At 31.0% G+C, this 23,841-nt stretch overlaps 4 protein-coding genes across 8 annotated transcripts in view; 1 reads left to right on the forward strand and 3 right to left on the reverse strand.

The window, feature by feature from the left end:
• Nucleotides 1–615: 615 nt before the first annotated feature.
• Nucleotides 616–1,452, reverse strand: LOC130891211 (MICOS complex subunit Mic10-like). Its single transcript, XM_057795816.1, has 2 exons — nt 1,161–1,452; nt 616–965 (listed from the first exon to the last, which is right to left on the reverse strand). Exons 1-2 carry the CDS (start codon nt 1,237–1,239, stop codon nt 787–789), a joined length of 258 nt encoding a protein of 85 aa, XP_057651799.1. The 5' UTR covers nt 1,240–1,452; the 3' UTR covers nt 616–786.
• A 73-nt stretch (nt 1,453–1,525) lies between these two features.
• Nucleotides 1,526–2,741, forward strand: LOC130891389 (protein anon-73B1). Its single transcript, XM_057796108.1, is given in 2 exon segments — nt 1,526–1,781; nt 1,827–2,741. Coding segments are annotated over 2 exon segments (261 nt in total). The 5' UTR covers nt 1,526–1,636; the 3' UTR covers nt 1,943–2,741.
• Nucleotides 2,742–6,136: 3,395 nt separating this feature from the next.
• On the reverse strand, nt 6,137–9,873 carry LOC130891388 (charged multivesicular body protein 3). Of its 3 annotated transcripts, none has more exons than XR_009058902.1 (5): nt 9,717–9,842; nt 9,601–9,661; nt 9,366–9,545; nt 8,225–8,813; nt 6,137–7,275 (listed from the first exon to the last, which is right to left on the reverse strand). XR_009058902.1 is itself a non-coding variant. In XM_057796105.1 (5 exons), exons 1-5 carry the CDS (start codon nt 9,759–9,761, stop codon nt 7,226–7,228), a joined length of 684 nt encoding a protein of 227 aa, XP_057652088.1. In that variant the 5' UTR covers nt 9,762–9,850; the 3' UTR covers nt 6,137–7,225. The 3 variants fall into 3 exon arrangements, 2 of the variants coding, with proteins under 2 accessions (XP_057652088.1, XP_057652090.1); XM_057796105.1 differs by having other exon boundaries at nt 8,466–8,813; nt 9,717–9,850; XM_057796107.1 differs by having other exon boundaries at nt 6,137–8,813; nt 9,717–9,873.
• Nucleotides 9,874–11,639: 1,766 nt separating this feature from the next.
• Nucleotides 11,640–23,841, reverse strand: part of LOC130891672 (uncharacterized) — a 69,882-nt gene continuing 57,680 nt past the window's right edge. For 2 of the 3 annotated variants that reach the window (XM_057796545.1, XM_057796543.1), the window contains exons 2-6: nt 20,893–21,325; nt 18,908–19,154; nt 15,276–15,502; nt 12,629–12,970; nt 11,640–12,431 (exon numbers count right to left, since the gene is read on the reverse strand). In XM_057796545.1, coding sequence (XP_057652528.1) covers nt 11,764–12,431; nt 12,629–12,970; nt 15,276–15,502; nt 18,908–19,154; nt 20,893–21,310 — 1,902 coding nt within the window. In that variant the 5' untranslated portion in view covers nt 21,311–21,325 and the 3' untranslated portion in view covers nt 11,640–11,763. The remainder of the gene's footprint in view (nt 12,432–12,628; nt 12,971–15,275; nt 15,503–18,907; nt 19,155–20,892; nt 21,326–23,841) is intronic. The other variant, XM_057796544.1, reaches the window with a different exon arrangement.

Raw genomic sequence — 23,841 nt, forward strand, 5'->3', positions numbered from 1 at the left:
ATTTAGTTTCTTCAAACTTCTTGAATTATTTTCCAATCAGTCGAGTGCCTGATGCGTCATTTAAGTGACAAATATTGCAAAATATTCTACGCGCAACGGTCGCCGAATTATCGTTCCATAGCGACTAAAGAGGCAAGCTGCCGATTGACATACCTCCCAATAGCTGCAATAAGCAATACAAAGGTGATCTTTTCTTGAGACACCTTGTACATAATCGGAAAGTTAAATTTGATACTTTCATTATTGCTCTGCAAACAGATGATCCCTGGCACTATACTTTTATGATGATCTATACGAGAATATTTCATGTATTAACTCATTCAAATTTCTTAACATTCATCATTCCAAAGCTTAATATTCATAGTGTTAAAGCTCAAAGCTTTTCTTTGATTGTCAAATTTCATTATTTGTTGGAATTGATCAGATTCCAATTGGCATCTCTGATAAAAAGAGGAACAAAAGCAAATACCATATCTAAACTGACATTTCTGAAACTATTTCTGTATCTAGTTTGATGATGAATTTATAGAGGTCCAATATTTTAAATGAAAAACAATTTCTCAAACAATTAGCATATTTTTACAAATTTTAATATCTTCAATAAAAATAATAAACTGATAGTGACGTACCCGCTTTATTTTACATTCAATATTAATGAACATCTTAAAATGTAGAATATAAATTAAATAAAAATATCGTTAAACAATATTTAATGTTTATATTTACAGATAACTACACAATTTGTTCATTAAATAAACCCACTATCACCACATTCTAAATTCATTTCTAAGATGTGATATTTTTCTTTTCTGAACATCGATCACAACCTCTTATTGTTGAGTTTAGGTCTTTTTCGCAGTTGGAATAAGCCATTCCGATGCCGAAACCACCTCCCATTATTATGGGCCATCGTTTCCTTTTAAAAAATAAGAGAGAAAATACTGTACCTAGAACCATGCCTCCACCTAAAAAGATCATAATGAATATTTATCTAAATGACCTGAATAGGATGTAAAATTGCTTGTTTTTCGCAGAGGGTAGTAATCAATACAAAAAAATAAAGGTTAGGTGATGACATAATCTTTCCAATTGATACTCGTTTGGGAATTATCCGAATTTTAATAGAAAATTATACAAATTATTGTGTTATATGAACTTACCAAATTTTAGAAACCCATCAGATATGCATTTATCCCATTTTTGGCCCAATTCTTCTTCAACATATACAGCCGACGCCATTTCTGATCAAAAAGTGCCTATTAAAAGCAATTCGTCTTCTGTAATAATTAAAATTCAACTAATTTCAACTTTCTATAAAAAATATGGAATTATTTAAGGGTGGTTGTATTTATTGGTATAAAATCTTTCTGAGTCTTTTTAGTGAATACTTTTTTTCCATTTTTACATCGACTTTTGTCAAATTCAAAAGTTTGATTGTCTAGAAACGTTTTGAAGACTCTTACATAATCGTGTCAGTTTGATCTATGGTGTCAGTGTACTCTACTCGGTTCACTCGGAACGAAGATGTAATTTTTTCGGGACGGGGATGTCAACAAAAATATTGATTCGATATTTGATACAGAATACTGAATTCAGATCTGTAATAATTATAAATACTTGAAATAAAAACTACAAAATGAATCTTGCAATTAATATTGGCGTTGAAGACATGACTGCAACAATTGTGCGATATGGGCTTTATCTAGGAGCAATATTTCAAATTGTTTGTCTAGCGGCTTGCATTTTCATTTCAGACTCTCCAGAAGACAATCTTTCTTGGGGTTCTAGAGTAAATATAAAAGAACTAGTATTTGTCGATAAATAAGAATTTAACTTTTAGGTGGATAGTGATGATGAAAGCTCTGAACAAAGTACACCACAAAATACACCCCGAAGACCTTACCACAGAAGCCGAAAACAGGAGAAGAAAAAACGACGTTGAAACATACAGAAGGTTTGAAAAAATCTGATTTTCATCTTTGAATTTATTTTTTTCTTGTGATATTATTTATTGATTATTTCAAATCTACTGTTATATCAGATAATTTATAGTCAGTAGAGATACTTTAGAAAATAAATAATCATTGGAACCCACTTATTCAAAATATAATTCACATTATAGTTTATGTCAGCAGTTAAAATATAAATGTAGCATAATTTCACATATATTGGGTATAACTTATTTTCACTACTTAGAATGATTTTATTTGAAACATTTGGTGGTTTCAAATATTTTGTAACATTGTCATTGTATTTACAGTATAGTGTTATTTGTAAATTTTAAATACAATTGTTCAAAGATTTGCCATTTGTACTAAAAGATTGCTGGATAAAAAATTCTGCATAATAGATTATAGCACTGGGAAGCTTAAGAGCTAGATAACATACCTACTTTGTTGAAAAACTATCATTTGTATTAATGAATATAAGTTTAAAATTTTTAAAATTATAAGAAATTTGTTTGTAGACCAAAAGAAGAGTGCCCTTTAGACGCATGCCCATAACTTACTATCACACATGGTAGGTTTGATTTACGGTAGTAAATCAAACAATTTTTGTCAATATTTGTAGGAAAATTAGCAAGAAAGTCTATAAAATGTAACTATTAAATGTCACTGATGAGACCATTTTGGATGCTATTACAAGAATGATCCATATGGCCATTAAAAACATATTTATTTAAATGTAATTTCTTGAATATATTTTAGTTATTCATTTTGTAATATATATTGTTTAATAATTAACATGTTTCAATCATAGTAAAATTTGGTAGGTGTTTATCGACTAAAATATGTCAAACAATGACAAGAAAGTATTATGCATCTTTGTTTGATAAGGTGAAAGGAGATATTGTACAAAAGAGGCAGTATTTGAAGAAAGAGAAAGTGCTGTATCATTAGAATAACCCACCTCATACTTTGGATTTCGTCATGGCTAAAATTTATGAATTACACTTCATTTTTGTTGACCACCCACCATATTCACCAGATCTGGCATCGAATTACTTTTTCCTGTTTTCAAACTTAAAAATTTCACTTGCAGTAGAGATTTTAATCATATATGAACGTTATGGCATACATAAACGCCTATTTTGAGGAGAAAGATGTTATTTCAATGTGACAATCTCTCAAACTAAATTTCAACATTAATTTTTGCTTAAAATCATTTTACCTTTTATTGAAATGTACAAAAAAGTATTACATCAACTACAGGTACTCATTGATCAGATTGCGATCTTTTTAAGTCTAAATAAAGTAAATGTGTGTGCAGTTTTCGATACCAATCTTTGGTGCAAATTTTAAAAAAAAAAGACTAATTTGCAAAAAAGGGACATTTAGGTACCTAAAGTAAAAAAGGGACTTTAAGGACCTCCCAAAAGTCCCGGGAATGTACTGAACAAAGTTTGTTGCTCTCAGGTCTTTCTTTTTCCAACTAGTAAGCAATGTTACATCACTAGGTGGGTTCTCATCCTATTACCGATAAAACCTCATGATTCTAGAAACGAGATTCCCAGTTAGTAAAAACTAAGAATTGTTGGTGTTATCAACGAAAGACGGCAACTATTTCATGAAAGGGTTAAAAAGGTGAGATCATCTTTATACTGAACGTATATATGTACTTAAAATGAGACTATGTTAAAAAATGAAATGTCTTGTTTCTTTGTTAGGTATGAAACTTTTCAGACATTCCTTGTGCTTTTCTCTTATCTCAATTGATACAAAATTATAAATTGTTAAATGTTTTTATTTTTAGTCACTATACATAAATATGTGTAAAGCATATTAGCAAAATTCGTTTTTTACAAATTGTACAAATTAACAATTGTTAAAAAATTTTCCATTTTTTTATACAAAAATAGTTTATGTAATAAACTAACAAAATAAATATAAATAAAGATTCAAATATACACTTTGTAACAAGAAAGTTGGATATTGCTTTTTTACAAAACAGTTTTAAAATCTTTAAACTTCTAAAAACATTCTGCTATTGTTACTAATGCTGCCATCTAGTATGGGGCCGAGTAAACTTATTCACCAAGCGGCGCCATTTTGTATCACGCATAGGGAGTTTGACAGTTGTTATAAAATTATATACCATTGAAAATATTTTTCCAAGTTCATTACTACAAATTTATTATCGTATCCCATGTACTTGTTAGAATTCGTGGGAGTAATTCACGTTTTTTTTTTCGCGACAACCAAAAATAACTGTTATCATATTTTGGTAATCATTCTAAACGGGTACACCGGTCGGATAAAGGAGAATGTGTTTGGTTAATTTAAAAAAAAAGAGTTTATTTTGGTTAAAATATTAAAAATAAATATAATATACTTAAAAACAAAGTGAAAAGACAGTTCCTATGCGTCTAAATGTGTGAGTTCCGAAGTAGAAACATAAATAATTTTCATTTTTTTGATTTATTTTAATGAGTTATTTTTGGTAAAAATGTAAAAATAAAATGTAAATATAAAAATAAAGATGATATAATAAATAAAACGTCGTTTTTAGTATATGTTAGAAGCAAACCTGTGTTAATTTTGAATACTCAAACAGTACCCTCCACCATAGGGTAATAGCGATAAATGAAGGGTTTTACAAAACGATTGAAAAATTTGGAACCCTTGATAGATTGATGTGCTTGATATATATTTTTAGTCCACTATATAGGCTCTCTAAATAAAAGATTACCTATGCCGTAAGTCTCTAAAATAACTTGAAAAACAGATCAATGCTTAAGTGACCCCCATCTTATCCTATACATATTCGTTAAAAACATAGAGTATTCGTTTAATCATATAATCACAATATTGCCAATATTATATTTATTGGAAATACAGATTTAATAGTCACTCGAGAGATCGAGTTTTTACAAGAATTACTTTTTTTAGGTTAGTATTAAGGCAGTTGTTGGATAACAGTGGGTTTAGGCAAATTATATTTTCTAAACATTCTATTAATTCATTGTTTTTTTAGACATTTCAAAAAACGATGGTGTTATCTTATCTGCTAAAATAACAACCAAAGACAATATTGCAAACAATAAAATTCCAAGTGACAAATTTTAATTTTGTTCAATTTTTATATCATTGTAAATATTTGCTATAGAAAAATCCATGGAAATAAATTTGGAAAAAACTGCCCCAAATATGAAATTTCGATTTATTCTGAACAGTTAGCAAATCACTGAGATTCCATGTCATCGAGACAATGCACATGATGGTATCGAAAGAGATAGGCGAGAATTATAATCTCTTCAGTATGTGTTTCTGATCCTATAGGCTTCAAACAAATTGAAGATACTTGAAAGGAGCATTCATTTCTTTTATTGTCCCAGAGCCCTGGGCGTTGCCTTCTCGGCCTGAGTCATACCACAAAATTTCTTCGGAGATTTAGATATTAGGAAAAACTTACATCTCCTTACGAACTTTCTTACAGGGCGTTTTCGCCACTGGCAGTAATATTTACAGCAATAGCTAACGAGTGTAGATTCTTTGGTGAGGAGGAGATAATCCAGTTCACCTAGTTCTCCATTGCAACAAATACTTTGGATAATAAAATTGTAGAAAAGAAAATACAGCTTGAAAGAGGAGATAACAAATAAATTCTTAGGATTCTGTTCAATTTGTTTTTACTTGTCTGTTTTTTTAGATGACAAAAATTATTTCCTGAAAAATTGACTTTTCATAGCATTAAAAAGGGCTATAAGGATCTATTCATAAAATATAATTTGTAATTTATACCACTCAGTTCATATTTTTTTGAAAAACTTACTTGGCGAATTAATATTTGAAATGTACAAGGAGTTATTATATAAACTGTTTTGTAAAATGATATCAAGGTAATTCGTGAATAATTTTATATAATACTAACAGATAAATTAATTTCTTACATATCTATTTACTATAAAAGCGAATACATTTGCTTTTGTAAAATTGTCGAGCTCTCAAAAATATAGTTTATGAAAATCTTGAATTTTACATGAAAATACCTAAATTGGTAAAAATAAGAATGAAGAGATTAACAAGAAAATTAATAGAAGATGAAAAATAAAAGAGAAGACAAAAAGAAGAAAATTTTTAGAGTAATTAGCCATTAATTTGGCCGTGTATTTTGCAAGATACATGACTTTCCCTGATTTTTTGTTTAAATTTAGCGCTTTTATTTTAGTTCCATTATCTATCGCATTGTCTCTTTAGGTCTTGTACAGTAAATTGAATCAGTTTCCAACACACACTTGGCGTGAAAGATTGTTTATTTTGCAAATTGGAACAGTGAAATCAGCCAAAGAAATGGCGTCTACCTCCGGTTGGGTAAGTTTTCAGTCTACAGTTTACTATTATTTATAATCTGAATTCAGCTTTTAAAAATTATGATTCACCTATACTGACATGTAAACATCTGTTTTCAACAAAAACTGAATCAATTCAATTGATATTAGCCAAGAAAATTTCGTTTTACCATCTGTATTCTGTAGGATACTTGCCAATTCGGTTGAGTGGTTGAGTATTACTTATGATTTAAAAAAACTCATTACTTCAATAACTATAGTAAATTTACATGTTATTTTTTTAAAAATCATATTAATTTAGAAACAATCGAGTATAATTTAAAAAATCAAATTTATTTTACCTCAATTCAAAATTTATTCAGTTTTATTATTTTGGTTTTAATTTTATTTAGGAATTTGTTACCATTTTTGTCTTCTCAACCACATTTTGATTTTTTTTTTCTTCTTTTTCATAGCAAAACTTTTATTTCAAGAGCTGGCTATATTCTTTTATTACTTCCTAAGCCAAAGGCGGACTCTGGAGATGAGGAAGAAAATAAAGAAAATCGGAGAATGAAGATGTATTACTTCAGACAGTCAGCAAATTTTTAGATGTATATGTTCTGATGCAGAGTATGCACCACATGCTCCAGAAGTGTCAAAGGATGAGACAATGATGGAACGGTCGACTGCTGACGAAATGGTACCGGTACCCCATCTTTGGTATTCAAATATATTTGTACAAATGGTGGATACAGTAGTAAACAATGCTTGGTTACTCTATAAGAGACCACTCTTCCTCGAAAAAAAGTAGCTGAAGAGCTTCTTTTGTACCGTCGCCCCAAAAAAGACAGACCTAGCTCTCGCTCCCCCACACCTCCTAATTCAAGGCAAGCAACCACATCAATCCAAGATACGCTTAGATATGATCAGGTGGGGCATATGCCATATTTCGATTCAAAAGGAAGATGTAGAAACTGCCAAGTACTGCAGACAACTGTCCATTGCTAAAAACGTAGAATTAGGCTTTGTTTCAAAAATAATAAAAATTGTTCTGAATTCTTTCATATTTCAAAATTTCTATATATTACTTAAAAAAATTGATGTTTTATTTTTTAGATTATTTTGATTTTCAAGATTATTTTCTATATAACGCTTTAGGTTTTTACCAATATATTTTTTTATTATTAATTTTAATTAGCTTAAGGAGAACATTTTTTTGTTTTATGTTTAATTGTAAACTTTATGTATGAATAAAAGGTTTAAATACTTAAAATACAAAATTCTTATTGCATAGCTCATCCAAAAATGAACCCAAATTTTTCAAACTTTAAAATTAGCTTGTTTAGACCTTAAAGAACAATTTTAACAAAAAATTATTTTTTAATGAATAAATTAGATCGTTGCCAAATTAAGGGTTAGGAAGAAAGTCAAGATAATTTAAGAAATAGATATAAGATCTGATACCTGAAAAAGTATAATGAACAGAGAAAAATTGTACACTGAAACACGTATAATACCAATTGTTTGATTTAGAAGATTAATCATATTTAAATGATATAATATGCAAAAATAATTTTAAGACTAGATGTTTATGTTTTAGCATATTTTCTATACAAAATAATCAAATCTAGTGAAATTTTTAGTATTCACAATGATAACCATACTCAACAATAAACAATTTCTTTAAACTTTCATTTCTACACATGATTCTATAATATATAAAAAAGTATAGCTCTGTTAGGAAATGAAACTTCTTCATTTTGTAAAATATCAATTCAAGTACAACTATTTCTTACAATTTAACTCTCTTAAGTAGTGTTTGATGCTAATAATTAATGTTTGTAAATAATGTATAACTAACTGATAAAATAGGATGAAAATGATTTCATTGCATTGAATACTGCCCAATTAATTATTATAATTTTTAAAATAACTACGATTTAATCTACTTACTTAAGCCTCTGAAAGAATCACACATATGTTCAACATTAGATATAACAATATTATAACCAAATTAAATTATTTGATAGCTCAGAAGAAGTCATTTTACTTATAACTTAAATATAATCTTGCAAATTAGTTCCTTCTAATTTAAAAAAAAATATTGAAGATTTCCAAATATATCAAATCTTAAAATCTGATTATAAGCTGTATATATTCAATTAAACTTAAGACTTCAGAGCAGCTAGCCTACTTTGCATTTCTTCAATTTCTTCTTCATCCTCCTGTTCAGGTTCTCTTGATGGAGAAGGTGTAGCTTTTTCTGCTGGTTCTGTGGGAGGCAGAGGAGCTTCTCCAATTTTCCCTTCTGTTATTTCAAATAATACTTTATCAATTTCACTTTGTGCTGCTTCTTCCATTTCTTCCGTATCATCTAGATCTTCCATTGTTTCATCTAACATTTCTTCGATTATTCCAGCTTTCATCATTTCTTTTGACATATCTTGCATAGTTTGAGCAACTTCAGGTACTCTAATGAGACGTTGCATAGCTTGCATTACTTCAGTAGATTTTTGTAAAGCACCCGCTACACGTAAAGTTGCTGAAATATTAAATGACGTCTGCATCAGGATTCTGTTTATATGTCAATAAAAGGATAATATAATCAATTGAAGTTTAAAGAATTGTGATGAATACGTACCCAAATTATATCTACAAAATGTCAACCTGTAATAATTATAGTTACATAAAATATAAAAAGATGTTGGCAGGAAGTCTTTTGAGACAAAGGAAACTATAAAAATTGAATAAAATTTAGTATATAACTTTCACCCACATGAAGGTTTGGATAGAATGCAGTTGTCAACATTTTCAAAAAACTAATGTATAGAGAGTAATTTCTATCAAAAAATGATTACAATTAAAAGACACTTTAAATCAAGATGTTTTATTAACAAAAACATTTAATAAGGTCTAAAAATTTGAGAAAATAAAGATATAAAGTTTAATAACTGTAACTAAAACCATTTTCAGTAGAATTTCTTTATTTGGCTATTTAGCACAATTTAAAAATAGGTGTGACCAATCAATATTATTAGAATATTTTTACCTTATTCAGTATGACATAAATAATTAAAACCCAGTTAGAACTTACCCAATTGATTCTTCATTTGTAACATAACAGAATTAATATGAGCTTTGGATGTGTAAATTTTGTTAACAGCTTTTCTTGAATGTACAATTTCTTTTGCTAAAATTAAACAAGTGTCTTTATCATTTTTTTTTGCAGCTTCTTTTAAAGATCTTTTAACTTTTTCTTCTTCACGCTGAATAGCTAAAAATAGTTGAATAATTTAAGAAAGATTTTAATATTTATAAAAATTACTCACATCTAATCTGTCTTTCTAATTGATAACCTTCTTTCCTCAATTTATGATTCCATTCTGTAACCTGTTAAATATATATACCTGATATAAGAAAAAAAAATCGATAGTATAATATTTACCATATCTTTTGGATTTCTTTCCGGTGTTTTGCCGAATAATCCCATAATTAATCAATTTTTTTAATCTTAAATAAAATAAATAATAGATGTTCTCCAATCTCCAAATATTTTTATTTTTGACATATAACTTCTCTTGTCAATATAAATGTCATGTTCTGCCTCGTCGTTTTTTATTCACACCCAAAGTACACCAGTAGAGTACTCTAAGTTTTATTTAGAATACTCGTTACTTAAATCTTTAAATTTCTGGAGTTTTTCTGATACTATGAATTTTGATGTATGCTATTGAGCGAGTAGAGGAGTATTTCCTATATCCGAGCTATGGAGTGTAAAGGTAAGAAGAATTAACTCAGTGTACCAAAAAGTGTCTGTTGAAAGGAAGCAAATTAAGGTGGCGCTTTAGTAGCAAATGGGAAGATTTTAAAAACAGTGCTAGAAATTATTAGAGCAGGATAGTAAATTAAATTCTTATTTGGAAGTCATAACTATTTTAACACTGATTGTACATAAAATATATAGATGGTAATAAACAATAACGACTAAACCAATATATTTTTTAATCTAATCAGTACAATATTTAGACTCAGAGATGATTGTTGAATAGAAATGCCAAATTTATAAAAATGTTGTTAAAATCACTAACCGCCATTTTTAAAGGTCATAATTACCAAATTATTTTTGAATACATAAGTAATTGAGATTTTAAATACTTTATGTATTTAAAAACCATATAATTTTGCCACATTTTCCACACGGTTCTCTTTACCTATACTTTACCTTTACCTGTATAATTAGTGTCAAACCAAATAAATCTTTTCTCCAACATGAATCATCTCTATCCATCCAAAAAATCCAATCTTTTTCCTTTTTTTGTTTCGATTGAGTGAGTATAAAGACACATTGAGAGGACGTTATCAGTATTTAAAAAAATATTATGATACGGCTATGTGATCTTTAATACACAAGGCTTCTGGCCTATCCAAACCTTTTTCTATTGTTCAATATATCTTATGGTTATAAATGACTTTAAATAAACATTTTATCTCTTTTGCAAGCTAAACGAGGTCTGGTTATTAAATAACGAGACTGGTTACGAAAAAGGGTTTTATTAAAAAAATTATTCTACATTCGAATGCTCCCTTTCAATGTACTCCCCTCCTCTCGCCACACACCTTTCTATACATTTTTTCCATTGATGGAAGTCTTCTTTGGTGAGTGTCTTTAGGAGCTCTTCCGTTTTTTGCTTTACCGCTTCCATCGACTCAAATCTGGTCCTTTCAAAGCAAATTATATCTTCGTAACAAAAAAAGTAGCACGGTGCCAAATCTGGTGAGTCGGCGGGAGTTCGAGCACTGGAGTGCGCTCACTGACCAAATACTGCTTCACAGATAGCGCGTTATGGACAGGTACGTTGTCCAAGGGAAAAATCCACGAGTTTTCTTCCACAACTCGGGCCGTTTTTACGAACTCGTTCTCGCAGTGTTGCCAAAACTGACAAATAGTAAGGCAGGTTGACAATCTGACCCTCCGGAACACATTCAGTCATCACGATACCGTTAATGTCGAAAAAAACGATCAACATTGCCTTAAATTTTGGCTTGCTCTCTCGGCCCTCACTAAAGCGCTTACTTACTTAAAAACACGAGCACGAGATAGAGAATTGTCCGCATAGATCTTTTGCATCAATTTATAACTCGGAGTATTTTTTGAATTTAACGAGAAATTTGCGATTGATACGCTGCTCCTGTTTTTCGTTACACATGGTGAGAAAAAAACACGTTCGGTTCAAATCGTTACTGCATGAATACCTCTAGGCGCGAGGTATCGTTATTTTATAGCCACACCTCGTATTTTATATTGCTCTGAGAATATTTGGAATTGACTGATTCATGGAATCTGGCATTAAGATATTAAAAATACAAATTTAAACTATGAGACGATCCAATTTATTCAATTAAACATCGTTACTATAAAATAAAAAAAGTATTTGAAGATATTAATAATAAAATTTGTTCAGTAATCGTTAACAACTATCACAAATTTGATACTAGGGTACAGAAATATGTAGAAATTTCATAGGATTTCCAACTTTGGGTTGAAACCTCAAATTAACTCTTCTTCCTTTTTGATCGTCTATGTCTAAAAAAGTATTCCAATCCAGTAGGTAATAAAAACCTGTGTCTGGCGTGGGAGGAGGTGGTGCGGGAGTATTTTCTTCATTTTGTAATCCACCAAAAGAATCTTCAAGATCTTTTATGCTGGGCGTCTGAGTTGTACTTTCTCCTTGAGGTATTGTGGACGTCTCAGTTGTAATTGTTTCATTGATAATTACGGCATTAGTCGTATTATCAATTATTTTCTTTGTTTCAATCCTTGAAACTGATTTTTCATTGCTTGATTTATCCTCCCTCTTTTTCTCATTTTTTATAATGAAACCAGAGTTTTCTGAATTTAAAGCATCTTCCCCATATAAAGGCTTACCAAGATCATTTGAGTAACTTTTATTGAGAGTTTCGGCCAGACCTCCCAAATTTTTTGCATCTATTGATTCCCTATCTGCATAAGATAGTGAATAGTTGCCATTTTCTAATTGATCTATACTACTAGATAGCTTATTCAAATTCTCTATTCCTTCATCCGTAGTATAAACTTCATTGACAGGACTAGAAACATCTCTTACGGCAGATATTTGACTTGCTGCTGTTTCCAAAGGATCTGCAAAAAATCATATGAAATAAATTAATAGTTTTTTGTAGAAACGTTTTATCCATCTCTATATGTATCTTATCTATTTTGATATTTGCATACATAATCAATTCCCAATTTCACGTCTGATAGGTCAAATCCCAAGTTTTATATGAGCTGATAGTGAATGGTTTTTATTTAATATACTATGCTACAACCTACCATACCTCCAATTGCAATATCCTTTAAAATATTTTGGTAGTCATAAGGTATCATCTCCACGACTGATCTTTGATCTTTGATTCTCAATGATTTTTGTTTTCTAGGATTATTTTCCAAGCCAAAATAAGTAAGCAGCTCCTGCATTTCTTTATCACTGTTATTATCCTCTGGGAATCTTTTAAATCCAACGTAAGACTCTGGAACTACTTCTGCTTTCTCTTGGATATCGTATTCATATGACTGGCTTTCACTTAATGGTTTCGGACGTATCGAATTGGGAATCAGCCCATAATTAATTAACAGATCTTTCATATCCGGGGAAAGATTTTGGACAACATCAGAAACATCTGTAAACACAAAACAATATTAAGAAATATAATATGAATTCTCTCAAGCTGAATGTAGTCAATGTGTTATTTGTTTTAATTAGCCTTACCAAAAGAATTATTTATATTATCTCTCTAATATTCAACCTTTTGTAGAAGGTTCTATGGAAGTCAGAAATTTTATTTCTTGACCTGCTTTTACGGAATACAGTATAATAACAACAAATTTGGTGACATAGGAGAAACATATTGTATAATTTCAGAACAAAACGAAACCAAATATAATTCTGGCCTTTTTAGGGTTGTTTTTTATTAACAATCCTAAAAACTTTGAGTAAGCAATCATAGTTCGTTTTTAATTGCTCATTAGAATTTTCATAGATTTTCCAAAGATTGATGGTACATTTGATAGAACTTACCTGAATAAGTGCACTTTTTCTCATTGAGAAGTAATTTTGAATTAAGTAATCAAGTCAATTGCATTACATTATGAACTCGAGTCATGGAATCAAGGATAGCGAAGAGGTAACAAAATAATCAAAGTTCGTTTAACTACTTGATACTTAAAACCAATTGAAAAAAAACAATCTACATCCCTCTACCTTCCCCACTGTTTCATGATACTACCTGCTATTTCTTACTTACACGGTATAGTTCTTCCAATATCAATTGCAGATTATAAAAACCGGTTCGAAAGATTTGAAAAAAATCATCGTTATACCTCGTTAACTTGCTACAACTGAATATTAAATTATAAAAGTGATAGACGAGTAAAATGTATCTGCCTGTAAGGGAGTTTGGCTTAAACAGGGTACCAGACGTGAACTGAGCCCTTTTTGTACCCCATTCGTTTTTTTAACTGGAAAACGAAATTTCAAAGTGAAAACCACAAAGGAAAATAAATTCTTTCCAAGTAAAACAAAAGAAGCAAATATTTCAATTCCAAATTATCTTTATAAATTATAATGGTAGTCGGAATCGTCTGAACTAGAGTCATCATTTGATTGAATTATGATGGGTTGTAAAGAGGGTGATACAACATACTCATCTTCTTCTTTTATAACATGTTCTACACAGTTTTCTCAAAGCTCTTAACGGTCTGCTAGAACTTTCTTAACGCTGGCGATCAGCATGGCAAAACTCTCTCTATCTTGAGCTAGTTTAAATAGCTGTCCTGCTTTTCTTATCCCAGTCCATTCTCTAATACTCTTCAACAAAGAGGCTTGTTTCCTTCCAATTCCTCTACGACCTTCAATGTGTCCTAAATAAGCTGTTTTTCTGAATTTGATGTTATCCACCAACTCAGGAACTGCATTTGCTTTGTTAAGGACTGCATCGTTTGTTTGCATACCTCATAGTAAGGAGGTATTCTATGAAGAGTATGACTCTGTTCTTTGCACAGCTTGTCAATATAATGAATTTCCTGTAACTTTAGACTTTTAATAATAGTAAGCAATTCAGACATAAATGCTAAAATTTGTGCTTTGTTACTACTACTATTTGGTATCTTAAGAGGATAGCCTCATGTGACCGGTCCTTTCACTGGAAATGCCGAGGAAACAAATACGTGTTAGTTGTCATCGATTACTTCAGTAAATGACTAGAAGTGTAAGCCATACCAAACCAGGAAGACAGGACAGTTACCGATGCACTCATGATCAAATGGGCTTCAAGATTCGGTGTTCCAATGGAGCTTCATTTCGATCAAGACAGAAATTTTGATTCCTCCATTTTATAAATTAGAACTTTGGAGGAGGATTGGAATAGATATATATATCTAAGGGCAAACACAGCGCAAGAAGGGACTGTGTAACCAAAACTGCAATCAAACCAGGCCATACATGTGATAACTAGAATGAATGATATGGTGTACCGATTACAGAAATATTCTGAGGGAAGCAGTAAATTTAAAGTTGTGCATTTAGAGCGACTAGCTCATTATGGGCATAGGAATACTGAACTTGTTCGGGATGAGCATATATACAGGGAGAGCAGTGTTGCGAAGTTTTCGAAACAACTATAGAAATAGAACGAATTTTATGCAATAATCTAATTATTTAGTATTGTAGAAACCTGTAGAGAGAAAAGGAAACATAGTCAGATATTATATAAGGCGATGATCAGAACGAGCAGTTAGTTGAAAACAAAACGCTGGAAAGTGACATCTTGAACGTAGCAGAATTAAACTTAATAGCTCACAGATAATCCTTTTTAAGTTAATATAAAACTGGAAACATATTCCAAAGTGATACTTATGAATTTTAAATCGGGAGCAGTAGGATTTCTCAAGAACTCAGTTTAGCAAATAAATGGTTTCAAATCATACCTTTTAAATTTTCTGGAACAAATAGATCGATATTGTTCAATGGTACAAGAGATGCCGGTGAGTCTTGCTCAACAAATGATGAGCTGTCTGCATCTTTTATGGAGAAGAGCTCTTCATTGATATTTTTAGGCTGGAGATCAGGAGATTTCACCAGTTTTAAGGCTTCGCTTGGAGATGGTGTTGGAATGGAGTTAGTTAATGACTCAGTGTTAGGTGTATATTCGTATCTAAAACATATTTTTTTCAATTAATTTTTATTGACTTAATCGAGTAAGAGAAAAGCCAATGGTAGGTAGGCATTGGTAAGGTAGTTATGACAAGAATAAGAAACTGTATATAGATTAGAAGAAATAATAAGTATCACTTCAGATAGGTATATTTAGAAATAGATATACTAAATTATAACAATCTAACCTAACCTTTTACTTCCTAGAACTTTTTATGTTTTTTTTGCGATATATCGTATTAATTTCTTGTTTCCAAATATGTATTGTGTATATGGAAGTACAACAATAATAAAAATTACTTACATTAATTAGTTAAGAATTGCGGCGTTTTGAATTTCGTTGGTTTTCTTAAAAAACATTAAATTCATCGAATTCAAAAAACATTGATGCTTGATGAAAGTACTAAGGTTATTTTATGGTTGTTTGTATGTATTTGTTACGTACCAAGCCCGAAATTCTACAAAGCCGGCTTTATACAGGCGATTTTGTACACAAGTCGGCTTCGTACAAGCCGTTTTGTACGAAGCCGGAATTCGCGGGCTTCGTACAGCGACGATTGTACCGAGCCGGCTCGGTACAGCCATTCTTGTACGGAGTGCAATCTTCGTTGCTGGAATAGCATTGAACGCGTTATTTCCATGTTAGTAAACAGCTTGACGTTATGATTTGGCATCGTTTGGTTAGTTGATTCACGTCTGCCAAACCGTGTACATCTTTCACAATGGCAGTAGATCAAATGAAAATCACGTTTGAAAAAAATTTGTCTGAAGCGACTCTGGAAAATAATTATAATGCTATCGAAAACAACCTAACCTAACCTTACCACACTAAGGTTGTAACACGTAAGATGTGGTTAGTTTTTTCAAAATTCGACTGCATATTTTATTGATAACAACTTGAACTTCTTTCTAATCATCATCCCATTTTTAACTCGATCAAAGTATGTACTTTTCTCTGCTTTTAATCAGCACATAACTTGATGAAAACTTAAGCGTGCTTATAATTAAGTTTGAAATTTGCAAATGATTTGAAAGCAAGCAATTGACATATAAATAAAATATGTTAAAATTATATGCCCGTATATTTTAAAATACTAGAAAACTAGAAAACTAAAATAAATAAAAATTTGTATTTGTCTGTTAACAAAACACGTCCATGATAAATGAGCGTGTTTATTACTAGTTCAGCAGCGAAGATGTACGAAGATGATGGCTGTACCGAGCCGGCTCGGTACAATCGTCGCTGTACGAAGCCCGCGAATTCCGGCTTCGTACAAATCGACTTGTACGAAGCCAGCTTTGTACAATTTCAGGCTTGGTACGTAACATATTCATCGTCAAAAACATTAAATTCATGGGTTTCAAATTCAATATTCAAAATTACGTTCGATAGAAATATTAATGTTTTTACAAGAATTAACAGAATTCATTGAAATCGCCACAAATATTAATCAATTTTTTCCCAGACGATAAATACTTAAGTGTTCGAAAGCTCGGAATATATATTGAAGTATACTTTGGTGTTTCATTGCCACATTCCCGATAAGAAAACGCTCATAATCTATTATTCATTTACGTCTCCACTTATATTAAAGTTTTCCTGATGATGGGAAAGCGAAAGCTCAGATTTCTAGTTAAATAAAGAGTTCACAATTTCCAAAATTTGCTTCAAGCTCCAAAATATTGGTTTTTGTTTTAAAAATCAATTTGCAAATTGACTCGCGACATAAATATTAAAATGTTGATTTTGGTTGCTAACCAAATGTTTTCTGGTTAAATTATGAATGACATACCATTATCCAAAAAAAACAATCATGATTACTCCGTGACCATCCCAAAAAACAAGCAAGAACTTTTCCAGCAGATTTTTGGACACGAAACTTCTTAGGTCTTGGAGAACCAGAGTGTCGCCATTCCTCGATTGCCATTCCTCGATTGTTGCTTTGTTTCTGGATCGTAGGAATGAATCCAAGTTTCATCCATAGTAACAATTCGGTATAAGAAGTCTACATCGTTTTCAAATCGAGCACAGAGCGAACGCGATGCTTCTCCTCCTGCACGCTTTTGATCAACATTCAAGCATTTGGCATTGATATCATGATCGTACATGCCATCAATGAATGCCTGAATGCCCAAACATTCCATTATGTTCTCTTGTGCTCATGGATAAGCAAATCGGTCAATTCGGGCAATGTTCACCTCGTATTCTTGAACAGTTTCCTCACACTTCTGCCTTCGATTCTTCAGTTGCTAAAGTGTTCTAGATGTTCGGGACTATATCGCATGTCCAACCTCTTCTTCAGTGGTTCGAAGTCGTAATTTTTTTTAAGAGGTATCTTCTGGAGTACGTCTCCTCGCAGTGCAATGGTCAAGTTCACAGCTTTTTCTTTATTGGACAAATTATTCACTCTAGCGAGTTAAACATTTTGAGGCAAAATGTTTAACCTAATTGGTCCAAGACGTTTTACGTCAAACCTTGGGGTCCTGCCTCGGTTAAATATCTTCTGCTTTCGAATTTGCAATCTTTTTTTCTAACTCCTTGATGTTTTCGTCCATCTGATTCTTCATCGTTGTCATTTCATTCGGATTTTAAAGATGACATCTTGTTTTCTACGTTAGCAGCCATGTCAACTTTTAAAGATAGAATATCGGCAGAAATATCGCTCTTCATAGTTGAAATATCTTTCTCCGTGGTGGAAATATCGTTCTTGATAGTTGTAATCTTTTTGTCCATATTGGTAGAAATATCGATCTTCAAAATCGACTTACTGTCCTTCATGGTTAAAATATCGTTTTTCATAGTCGAAATCTTATCATCCATTTTAGTAGAAATTGACGAGATCAAGTTGGAAGACTCGTCTTTGAATAAATAAGTTTTTGATTCAAATCCGTCACCTATCGTCAGTTCCGTTTTCATTTCCGTCAATTTCATGTCACCGAGTCTCTTAGCCAAATGTATGTCACTATTTATTTACAATATCCCACACCTGATACACTTTCACTTACTTATCACTAATATATAACTAACTTATATGAATTCTTCTATTACTTTTCTATTTCTTTCTGTTCACTTTGACTGTTTATTATAAACTAACTAACCGTGCTAAACAAACTCGTTTATATATCCAAAACGAACTTTTGAAAAATTCTAGAAAACAAACAAAGAAATGAATAAATCTTTTTAGTAATTGGTTCAAAAGAAACAATGTTAATAAATCGCCTGCTATAAAAAAACATTAAACTGGCCGAGACTTCGCCAAATCTTAGAATTCCATGATCACCGGACATGGCCGGCATCATGTCGTGACGAGTCTGTAAGATTATTAATGACATATTACATGTTATTATAATTATCTTATGGCATCTGAAATAGAAACCAAAATGTTTTAGAAATTATTCAGCCTACCTATGATTATAAAAGTTTTGTGTAGTATTTATTTTATGCTTTCTAGATGTTGTCAATGAACTTGCTGCCGGAGTCGTTGTTGTGGATATATTTGTTACTTTTCTTCTATAGTGTTGTGGTTTTCGTACGATAGAACGAAGCTTTGGGGTAGATGAAGATGTAGATGTAGAAGTTGTAGTTGTAGAGATGGGCTCAGTGGTGAGTTGTGGTTTCACTTTATAATTCTCTATGGGCCGCAACTCTTTTACTAAAATTGCATATATTTCAATTAAACTAGGAAAACCAAGCTATTGATAAACAACAAATATTCAAAAGTATGTAAATTTTCATTAATATAAAAATAGTTTATTAGTATAATGAAGAAATCATCGATTTATCAAAAATATTGAAATGTAATGCCAATATTGAAACTTCATCCTGACGTATAAACCTTATGACGGATATATCAAAAATTACTGAAAAATAAGTATTTGAACATCGGGTCAAATTAGAAATGCTTGATGGCAAATTAGAAACGTATTTTATGAGTGCTTTGAGGTTAATATCCGATACTAAATTGAGTGTATCATCACAATTTATCCTGAGTTATTAGCTCTCACTGTTTTACGAGGGTTTTTATAAAAATACTTCCGTAAAATTATTTTCTTCTTTTTATTATTAACTTTTGAATATCTATGACCAGATATTGAAACATAGAAAACTGATTTTCCCTTCATATTTAATAATTGCCGCATCACGTGGTTTTAGTTTGAATAAATATTTGATTTCAATTTCTTCTAATGACAAATAATTTTTTAATTTCGATGTTATAACGGAATCAGAATTATAGACAGATCAGATTACTGATTGTGGTGGTATGTTAAGTAGAAGCTGTTCTTTAAACCACTTTTCAAATAACTCTGCTGACATATCTTCATGATAAACTGCTGCACAGTTTTTAATTTTATTAGCAAACATTAATAAAGCCAATAGAAACTCATTCATGTTTAAGATTCGATGTTTGATTGGTAAACAGTGGAGATGATGAGTTCACGTGGGCTGACGGTTTATTAGATGTTAGAGTTAGAGTGCCGTGGGTATTTATAAAATATTGATTGTTCCTCGTATAATTGTCTTCTGCAATTTATATTGGAAGAACTATACCTATCTGATGATTATAAAAAAATATTTGGAATTATGTATAATATGTATAATAAAGAGAGAGAAAGAAAGAAAGAGGGGAAGACCACCTAGAACATGGCTACAAGGAATCACTAGAGCAATGTCCGAAAGGAACCTAGCAGTCGACGACTGGCAAGATAGACAGGCCTGGAGATTAGGAACCCAAAGGCGTATAACGCTATAAAAGGGGATATATATATATATGTATAATTCCCTTATTTTCTCAGTATTATTCGATTTAGTAACCGGTTTTATTTGGAATTTAAATAAATTAAAATTTTGTGTAATGTTGTTGTTTATGTATATTTTTAAATAGTTTACTGATTCTTCTATGTACAGTATTGCCACCGAAATAAAGTCGGCTGATTATTATTATATTTTTCTTCGAGGTATTAGATAAGCTACAGTTCAATAAATTTTTAAATAAGATACTATTTTCTGATACATCTCACATAGTATCGCTTAAAAGTGCCTTGGTAACGTAAATCTATTACTGGCTCTTGGACTATTAGGTCGGTTACGAAATGTTCATATCAAAGATACGGCACGCGGGCCACTTCCGGCCCCTGGGCCGTATCCCGCGATCGCAATGTGCTACAGAAAGAAGAATAATGTTTTTTAGAGCTTTTACACTTGCAAAATTGAGTTTGACATATCTGATCTAACACTAGATTCTATTATATATACACATAAAACTCTAGCAAAAAAAATGTCAGAACTGGTAAGTTTGTGAAACACTTTTCAAAATATTCGAATTATTTAGATATGAATTAACTGACTTGAATGAATTTGAGTAACGCCACATTTAGATAAAATACAATTACCTGCTTTTTGATCTTGTAATTGATGCTGGTCAATAATTTTGGTTATTGGGGGTTTCATATAAAGATCAACATTATTCTCACTTTCAGCACTGGGAGTAAATGGTAACACCATCATAATAGCTTTTGGATCTCTGAATTCAACGTCATTATTTGTTCTACTTGGACTTGAGGACTCATCAAATATTGTGTTAATTGTTTCAGACTTTGTTAAATTCTCTAATAGGTCCAATATTTCTCCTTTAGTTAGTCGCGGTAATTTCGGATTGTCTCTCAACATTCCTTCAACTTCTTTGACTATTCCTTCAAACGATTCAACGCTATCTTCAAATGTGGTTGAGTGGTTGGCTTCAGACGGTGATATATTTTTTGCTACATGTTGTGGATAACAGTGAATCGTTGTGAGAAGAACTGTGATCATAAGTGTTTTGATTATCTGAAACATAATAACTTTATATCAAAATGTATAGTTTTGACGTGTCCCACTGTTGAGTAAAATATTCAATAAATATTAGCAGTCTTGAAATATTGGACATCATATCAGCAATATTTCTGATATAAACTGATAACGGAACATAACAGATCAAAAGAATATTTCGATCTTTATTTGCAAATTTTCAAAGTTGTTTCATAGTCTCATACATCTCGTATATCTAGAGAAATTTAAAATCATAATAACGAAAACAGTTTTGTCTTCATGCCCTCTAATTTAGTGGTGCAATTATTTTGAAAGTTGTGAAGTGTAAACTTTCTGATATAATATAAACTGAAAACGGACCATACCAGATCAAAAGAATATTTCGATCTTTATTTGTAAATTTTCAAAGTTGTTTCGAAGTCTCAAACATCTCGTATTTTAGTCCGGTCAAATTAGACCAAAAAATAATAGTGAAACTACATAAATTCCCACCAAACTGAAAAATCCGTAAAATTGTTTAAAATGTAATTAAAAATAAAATTTGAAAGTTCCCATCATTGCCATGTATGGAAAAAATGTTAAAAAAGGTTAAAAGTAGAAAAATGAGCTTTTCAGATTTTCAGAAAAACGGTTTTATCATAAAAATACCTCAGATAAAAATTGTAGATTATAAAATTATCTACAAAAAACGTATCAATACTTTTTTTCCTACGAGTAACCGTTTCTGAGATATAACGATTCAAAAAGCTGTAAAAGTTATAATAGCGCAACATCAATCAAAAAAGTTCATCTATTTTTGGAAAGTGTCAAAATAATGTACTATTTTCACTCGGAATAACTGGCTGTCACGTGACATCTGCATTTTACAGGAACGGTAAAATAACACTTTTCAAAAGTTTTGAAACAGAAGATTTAGTTCAATGAACTGAAGTTTTTAAAAACAATAATTCAACTCGACAAGAAGTTATTACCAATTACATTCGCTTTTTTCTTTAAATGTACGGACCTTCTAAAAAAACTACCTACTTAGATAAGTATCGAAGTGCATGTTTCGATAAAAATACTAAAAGTAAAAAACAAGTTCAATTGGCTTGTCTTCCTCCCACCTCAGCTGCTGCTAATCAACATATTTTTCGGGTATAGAACCAAGTTCACGTATAGTTTGGTTATCAGCTAGATCCTACAGACTGGGGTTGGAAGTTGGTCAACAATAAATTAGATTCCGTTCAAACTTTACTTCCAACTGCGCCGGAAAAACTGCTGAACACAATTTTTTGTAACTGCAAAAAGGGATGCAGAGCTGAATTTGGTTGCAAAAAAGTCGGACTTTTTTGTTCTTTGGCATGTTCACCTTGTCAAGGTCGGTCGTACTCTAATATTGAATCACCAACAGTGGAGGATTCGTTTGATTCCAACGAGACGACATGCGATACATCGCTATTGACGCATCTACATGCATTCAAAATGAAGATAAAGAAGAAATAGAAGAAGAACAGGAACAAGAAGAATAACAAGAAAAAGAATAAGAAGACGATTTTGAAAATTACGACTCGGGCGATTAAATCTCACGTTTTTTCAATTTAAATCGCTTTTATCTTTTGAATCTCTGCTAATTTCGATTATTTTGCAATAATTTCAAATTGAACATGATCACAACAGACCCGTGGAATAGGCATACTAGGAAACCCCGGGAAAAAACGCGCTTAGTACCCTACTTCATAGATGGCATGGAAACGTGCATATTATTACAACTTTTTGATAGTTATACTCAGAAACAGTGACTCTTAGGAAAAAAGTATTGATATATTTTTTGTTAATAATTTTATGATGTACAATTTTTGTGTAAGGTGTTTTTATGGTGAAACTTATCGTTTTGCAGGAAATCGTGAGAAACTCATTTTTTTGACCTCTGACATTGAATAAAATTTTTTGCAAAAAGGGGAGGGATGTGGAACTCTCAATTTTTATTTATTAATTATATTTTAAACAATTTTACTGATTTTCAGAGAGGTGAGAATTTATGTAACTTGGAATAAAAAAAATTTACCGGACTATAACCAGAAAAATTCAAAATCATAATAAGGAAAAGTTTTGTCGTCATACCCTCTAAATGAGTGGTGCATTTATTTTGAAAGTTGCGGAGTGTAAAGTTTTGATAATTTGTTGTTAATTAATAAGTGAGTAGGTATAGGGAAAGCTGGTCAAATGCATGTTTTGGCAGTTTCATAGTATGTTTATGTCGTTTATTGTTTACATCATGATGACTTTTCTCACGTATATTGTTATTCATCCTATGTAAACAGCATTTTATTTTTACAAGGAACCTTCAATTTAAAACGTATCAAAATAGTGTCCTACTTCTAGCTCTTTTTGTGAAATGTGTCTTTCCTATCTCAAAAGTGCATTTGGTATTAAAAAGTATGAACAAGAATATAAGAAAGAAAATAGATGAATTAGAGAATTTGCAGACACATTTTTTTTTGTATTTCATGTAATTTACTAAATCTAATACTTTTACATATTGTAATGTTTTT

This window comes from Diorhabda carinulata, chromosome 3 (genome assembly GCF_026250575.1).
Source record: "Diorhabda carinulata isolate Delta chromosome 3, icDioCari1.1, whole genome shotgun sequence".
Lineage (NCBI taxonomy): Eukaryota > Metazoa > Arthropoda > Insecta > Coleoptera > Chrysomelidae > Diorhabda > Diorhabda carinulata.

What these genes read in the sequence shown, in the direction of transcription:
- LOC130891211 (XM_057795816.1), bottom strand. Translation starts at nt 1,239, where the DNA reads ATGGCGTCGGCTGTATATGTTGAAGAAGAATTGGGCCAAAAATGGGAT. An exon ending in TGATGGGTTTCTAAAATTTG is followed by an intron (nt 966 to 1,160) that starts GTAAGTTCATAT and finishes TGATCTTTTTAG; the next exon opens with GTGGAGGCATGGTTCTAGGT.
- LOC130891388 (XM_057796105.1), bottom strand. Translation starts at nt 9,761, where the DNA reads ATGGGATTATTCGGCAAAACACCGGAAAGAAATCCAAAAGATATG. An exon ending in ATTAGAAAGACAGATTAGAT is followed by an intron (nt 9,546 to 9,600) that starts GTGAGTAATTTT and finishes AACTATTTTTAG; the next exon opens with CTATTCAGCGTGAAGAAGAA. An exon ending in ACAAATGAAGAATCAATTGG is followed by an intron (nt 8,814 to 9,365) that starts GTAAGTTCTAAC and finishes TTAATATTTCAG; the next exon opens with CAACTTTACGTGTAGCGGGT.